This window comes from Engraulis encrasicolus, chromosome 14 (assembly GCF_034702125.1).
Source record: "Engraulis encrasicolus isolate BLACKSEA-1 chromosome 14, IST_EnEncr_1.0, whole genome shotgun sequence".
In the NCBI taxonomy this organism is placed as follows: Eukaryota; Metazoa; Chordata; class Actinopteri; order Clupeiformes; family Engraulidae; genus Engraulis; species Engraulis encrasicolus.
Window position 1 is genome coordinate 1,752,479 of NC_085870.1, and position 6,557 is coordinate 1,759,035.

The 6,557-nt window shown below is 42.1% G+C and overlaps 1 protein-coding gene across 1 annotated transcript; it reads left to right on the forward strand.

The window, feature by feature from the left end:
• The first annotated feature begins 924 nt into the window (after positions 1–924).
• On the forward strand, positions 925–6,345 carry LOC134463037 (protein FAM3C-like). The gene is made up of 5 exons (XM_063216290.1): positions 925–974; positions 1,539–1,577; positions 2,731–2,815; positions 5,293–5,416; positions 6,215–6,345. The coding sequence occupies exons 3-5, from the start codon at positions 2,742–2,744 to the stop codon at positions 6,296–6,298; spliced, it is 282 nt and encodes a 93-aa protein (XP_063072360.1). The 5' UTR covers positions 925–974; positions 1,539–1,577; positions 2,731–2,741; the 3' UTR covers positions 6,299–6,345.
• The last annotated feature ends 212 nt before the right edge of the window (positions 6,346–6,557 follow it).

A 6,557-nucleotide genomic window follows, 5' to 3' on the forward strand; every position in this document is an offset into this window, starting at 1 on the left:
CGTAAAGTAAAGTGTTACCGAAATTTCAGCTGGTTAACAAAAAAATAACTGTGCAGAAAGTGAACAGACAGATACATATAGTAGCTATCATTGAGCCCGTTTATATGCACATCAATGAACCGTTTATGATCAGCTTTTTTGAATAACCGGTTTACTCAATTGCTCATGTAAACTGAATAATTTGTTTATGATAATCGGTTTATGGCAGTTATCAGTTTATGAGAAATCCAATTCGCACAGGTAGGTTTTTGGCTAATAAACTGAATTCTCAAGACATGTATTCAGCATAATCAGGTTATTGACATTCTAAAATGATAATTAGCCAATCACATGCCTTGAATTCTTGCTTCGTGTCACACACTTGAGTGGAACACAGGCAACCGAAATACTTGCCTGATTTTCATAGACTTCAGATCACGTACCGCGATTCTGGTCTGACCAGGATTTTAACGATTAAGAACTTTTTCTCCATGGCCTGGTTAACCCGCCTCCCTCGGCTTGCTACTGGTTGAGGGCTGTACCGAAGTTTAAACCAAACATTTCTTAGCCCAATAGAACGTCTCTGCATAAACCACGTCACTGCCTTGAACACGCCTCTACCCAGGACGGTTGGAAATGCTCAGTTGATTGGTTCCAGACAAAGTGGGTGGAGATCCCGCTGTAGCGGGATTGAGCAAGCTCCTGGCCCTACTGTGCGTAGCTGAGCCGAAGGCGTCGCGTTACCAGTAGGGCGGAGCCCGGCTACCAAAATACTGCATGTAAACGATAATAAACAGTTTACTCCAATAACCTCTTTATTCCAATAACCTGATTATTGTTGTAATGTAAATGGGCTCATTGATAATCATTTATAAAAGGAGTTTTTTTGTGGTATTGATTCAGAGATTCATACCACTGCTGTATTATGTCCTTTAGGATCCTGAGTGGAACAAAGATCAACGTGGGCATTGGGTTGAACACCGTGCTGCTGAACGGTGAGTAGAGAAGAACATTCCAGATTCTTAATTCATATGGAAAGAAAACAAATTAAGGTATCCAGCAGGCGTATAAACTATACGGTAAAGTACACATCACATGTAGGCCTACATCTCCACATGTAACGTCTAGACATGCAGTACAATATGTCGCCTACTGTGCACACACACACACACACACACACACACACACACACACAACACACACACACAACACACAGTAGGAGTAGCCGCCTACAGTCTATTATTTCTGGTTTGCACTAGACCAGACGACAGGTGTTGACATTGCTCTTGACCTGTTACTGTATGTACTTAAATCAACTGTTAAACTGAGTACATAGAGGTGTGGTTATGATCTCAAGCACACTGAGAAAACAAATAATTAAATCAAATCATCCTGTACTTACCTTGTTTGGTTTACTATTAAATAGTGAGTTGGCCTACTTGTCAGCACAAAACAATTCACCTTTGCCGTTTAAAATATTGTTTATATATATCAGTTGTGGAAATAATGGCAGAATAGTTGGCAAATGTTTGCCCATGTATTTTTCTTCTGTCTTTCAGGAAGTAGTGGAGGCATTATAAGCAGTGGATTTTATACAGGTACAGACGTGCAGTTCCATACTATTACTGTGTACTGAGCTGTCATTGTGTCATTGTGCATTTGATGCCATTGTGTCTATATGTACTGCATATACCGTATGTGGGGCAGCCATGGTGTAATGGTTTGGATTGGACTGGAGGGTTGTAGGTTCAATCCCAACCTTACCAATCCTTTTCTCCCTCCTAAGCTGCAGTGCCCTTGAGCAAGGCACCTATCCCCACTCTGCTCCAGGGACTGTAATGACTTCTTCTAGGTACTTCAAAGAATTAACTAAATGTCTTTAAAGGTACCCTGTCTGACACTTCTAGCTGTTTCTTTCCAGAATTCATGCTGCTCATTCACAAATGTTGCCAATATACCTACTTACCACCCCCATCAAATGCTAAATATTCATCATGACTGGTAAAATTGGACTTTTCATACACGAACAGTTGGATCTTCTCCACTATCCTATCCTCCACTATCCTACACATTATAACTTTAAAAACTCCAAGAAAAAGCCAGCTGCTCACTAGTAACTCTTTGAGTGTTTATTCAATCCTTTACTGGTACGTGACATGAACCAACCCGCCAGTCCGAAAGCCAACCGCATTATTATTTACTAGAGATGCACCGGATCCTGATTTTTAGGATCCTGCCGGATACCGGATCCACTGCTTGAGATCCTGCCGGATCTGGAACCGGATACCGGATCCTACAAAAGGGTTGAAACACATAGCCTACTCGCACACGTGGGCCCTTTTTATTACGTTGGCTCAAACTATTTTTTAGACTCATTGGCTTATTGCCACACTGCCTGCCACGGCCGCTTCCAAAGGTCTTTCACTCCATGCAGCAATTGGGGTTGTGAAAGACTGACTGAAAAGCCTAGGCTAGAGATGCACCAGACCGTGATTTTTAGGTAACATGCCGGATACCCTATCCACTGCTTAAGATCCTGCTGGACCCGGATCCTGTGAAAAACCCTATTATCCTGCTGGATCCGGAACCTATTTACCATTAGGCAACTGCTGACCCTTATGATTAATATTGCTACACAGGACACTTCACAGTGATAATTTAACACTCAGACAGTTGGATCGACACTAGGCGTGTTAATTTGGACTCTCTGAGTGATATTAACACTGATTCATTTCTTGAGTGTCGTCCAAGGAGCTGATAAGATGCTGGATTTCCTGAGAGGCATTGGGCCTGGCCAAATCCTGCTTGTGGCATCCTACGATGATCCATCCATCATGTACGTTTTACTCTCCTCCTCTTTGTGCTTTCCTGTTGATGTTTTATCCATTAACTTGCGGTGGCCTCATTATGCATACTGTTCAGTCAATGAAAAAAACATTGAAAACACATTGAAAAAGACTCCTGCGTGAGTCGAAACGCGTCGGTGCGAGTGAAAAAATANAACTTTGAATAGCAGTTTTGCCTCGGGACCCTCCTTGACTTTGAACATTGAAAACCGTAGTACTACACGACTACGACATTACAGAGAGACATATTTAGTATGTTATCACTTGGTCGCTGTTCAGAGGAGTAGATGTGTGCACATCCCACCCGATTGGTCAGGTGCAGGATAATAAAAGCAATAATCCAGGTAAAGTGAATAAAGTCCTCAACACTGCTTGTCTTCTGTGAAATTCTTTGCCCGATGAAGACCTGAGGGTCAAAACGTTGCGCTCTTTAAATTTCATTAAATTTCACAGAAGACAAGCAGTATTGCGGACTTTATTCACTTTACCTGGATCACTTGGTCACTGCCATTCTGGTAACACAAACTTTATAACAGGGGCCTTTGTCTGAAGACTTTAGCATAATTACCTCTTGTTCAAATCAACACCGTTCACAACCAGGCTTATTTCAAATAATATACTAGTGGTGTGGATCGGCACTGCCATCACGATCCGATTCGATCACGATTCGGGAGGTAGCGATTCGATTCGATTCGATTCGATTCTATGCGATCCGATTCAATTCTACAATGCATTGCAATGCATGATGAGGCAATACAAATAGTCAGATACTGAGCAACAATTTATTGGCTGTTTTCTGTATCAAGTCTGTGTCCGTCTTGCAATGTTTTGAAGTGCTTTTATTTAATTTAACATTCATTTGCTCCCGAAATATACATGGAAGTAATTGAAACTTAAAAAAATTGCCGGATCGATTCTGGAAATTGCCGGATCGATTCTGGATCGTCCATGCAATGCATTGGATTGCATCGCAGAATCGATCATTTTTGACACCACTATAAAATAGTAGTCAAAATAGTAATCATGCAATAGCAATCTGAATTCAAATACCATTACAAGTGTTGCTCATCACAATAGTACTGTAATAATTATTGTTTTAAAGAGGGATCACACGAGCAGTTACCCAGAGGAATCAGAACACAGCAGTCATTTCAGTTATGGAAGTCAAAGTACAGCTTTATTTCATTAATTATTATTAATACACATCACTAAAACGGGCATTGGTCAGAGCTGGTCAGCGCAACTTAAACTACAGTGACTGAGACAGAACCCTCCCACAAGAGTGCAGCACAGCAAACAATAACCCCTTATGGTCACGGCAGAACATCACAGCAACACTGGTCATTCAGATAACTAGCCTAATTCACAGCAAGCAAAGACATGGCAAAATCACTGCATTACAGTAAACGTCAGGTATCAAACCCACAGCACACAATTGCACACTATAGTGCCCAGATAAGGTGTACAGGTTTCCCCCCCAGCCCCAGGTTCAAGTCCGCTGTTAGTCCGACCCTCCCATAAAAGCAACACGCACATACATTCACACACATTCACACACGCACACACACAATGATCAATGGTTTAAAAGAGGAACTTATCTGTTTTCCTCAAGACCCCTTCCTGGGGTCTGGTTGTCCACAGGACTATAGGCAGCGTCCAGCAGTCGATTGGTGCGCGCACCCGAGCAGGGGTCTGCACCTGGCCTATGTGCAATCAGAGTCTCACTGCAATATAAAGTCTGTGGCTCTTGAGCATAAGCGTCAGCAGGTACCGGACTCGCGCTGATAACAGTGTTCAGGACCAGCGCACACAAACAGGTAGCGGGTTGTTTGACAACAGACAATCTTCTGGTGAGGACGCCGGGCACAGCGGCGGACCTAATTCATTAACAACACAGCCTAGACTAAATGCCCCCCATAGACTATCTTCACCGGCGGTGATCCTATGACCGCGACCGGCACAATTCGTCTCCCACTTGTGTCCGACCGCGCGCCTCACCGTCTCGAGTCCCCCCCGCGTCTCTCGCTGATTACCACCTGCAGGTCCATATCAAGCCTCACGCACAGGTGAGCCCAATCAGCTGCGTGCCTCCAGCCAATTAAGCTCTCCACACTAATTTAGCCCCGCACCCAATGGTAACCATTCACCACAGTACTATTGAAATTGAACAGGGGTGTAGTGGGCGCGGTACGCGGGGGTACGCAGTCCACCTACTTCTCCTGAAGTGAGATTTAAAAAAAATATTCTGCCAATGTTTGAATGCAAAAAGGAATGATCACAGAGCAGTATTGCAGTTGATTGACCAAACAGTTGAAAACGGAGAAGCAATGACGGTAGATTAAGGACAGTTAGGGGGTTTGACATGATAAATTGCCGAATTATTTGATGACGTTAAAAATCGCGTACCCCCACTTTAAAAATCCCCACTACACTACTGCAGTTGAATTAACCTTTTCTTTCTGTTCAGACTGAAAGAGGAGTCTCGTGAGCTACTCCGAGGGCTGGGGAGCTCTGCTGCTCAGACACTAGGGGCTCGCGATGGCTGGGTCTTCGCAGGACAGAAGGCTGCAGAGGGAAGCGCATTTGAAAAGGTACACTTGGAATTAGGGATGCACCGATACCGATACCAGGAACGATACTGCTATTACACAAAACAATGTAAAACCTTGTCACGTTCTGTGGAATTGAAAGCATAATGGAAAAAAGTGCCACCTCATACATTTACTAACATTTAAATCTACATGGAAATGGACAATAACAATATCACAGTTAAAAAAAAAAACAAGGCCATGATTTATTTTCATTGTGTTTTGGTGGTAAAAGGTATCGGTACTCTGTATCGGCAAGTGCACACATTAATGTACTCGTACTTGTATCGGTTTTCAAAAAAGTGGTATCGGTGCATCCCTACTTGTAATGTTTCAGCAATCTCTTTTTTTGGAACCTTTTTTTGTTTTGTTTTTTTGTTATATTTTTGAAAGTAAGGAAAAAAAGCAAATAGCAAATAGCATCGAATAACTCAATGCTACAATCCCAACAATTTCCGCCCCCCACCCAGCCCTGACCAACACCAGTGAAAGATCTTCAATCTTTACAAATATGTAAATCTAAAAAAAACACACCCACCGTCTATAAATTGTGTAAGGACCAGATTTGTACTCAAATGGGCCTATACCTTTTTTTGCACTGCAATCATGCATCATTAATATTATGCCTACTTTTGTACCTATAAGGGGTACCAGAAAGATCTCACTAGCTAAGAAGGTTCTGCAAAAAGGTGCACAGTAGTACTACATTTCTCTGTCTGCAGGTTGGTCATTTTGTAATTAAAATGAAGCATGCATATGATTTTCCATGTCTGCTCTTGTGTTTGGTTTCACATCACGCAGCACATTTCAAGTGATGAGAAAACCAACACCTTTGACAAGTGGCCTGCAGTTATCGAGATCTCAGGATGCTTCAAGAAGACCTGACTGGCATCTATTGTCGTTCCCACACTACCCCATTTGTTATAAGCTCGCTACATGAATATGTAATGTATTGTAAAATACATGTAACATTTACTGTGATATCATTTTGGTTCATTTGTCATTTCATTACATTTTCTGGTCTAACCATGAAGCACTTTGGTTGAAAATATGCTGTAAAAATGAATCTTCTTTATTAAATTACTGACAGTAATTATTTTGTAACTGACAGTACTGTCCTGACTTGTGAAGTATGCACACAGAA

Bases quoted from the DNA above. Each gene is read 5' to 3' on its own strand.
- LOC134463037 (XM_063216290.1), top strand. From the start codon at position 2,742: ATGCTGGATTTCCTGAGAGGCATTGGGCCTGGCCAAATCCTGCTTGTG. The intron at 2,816-5,292 runs GTACGTTTTACT...CTTTCTGTTCAG, and splicing joins TACGATGATCCATCCATCAT to ACTGAAAGAGGAGTCTCGTG. The intron at 5,417-6,214 runs GTACACTTGGAA...CACATCACGCAG, and splicing joins AGGGAAGCGCATTTGAAAAG to CACATTTCAAGTGATGAGAA.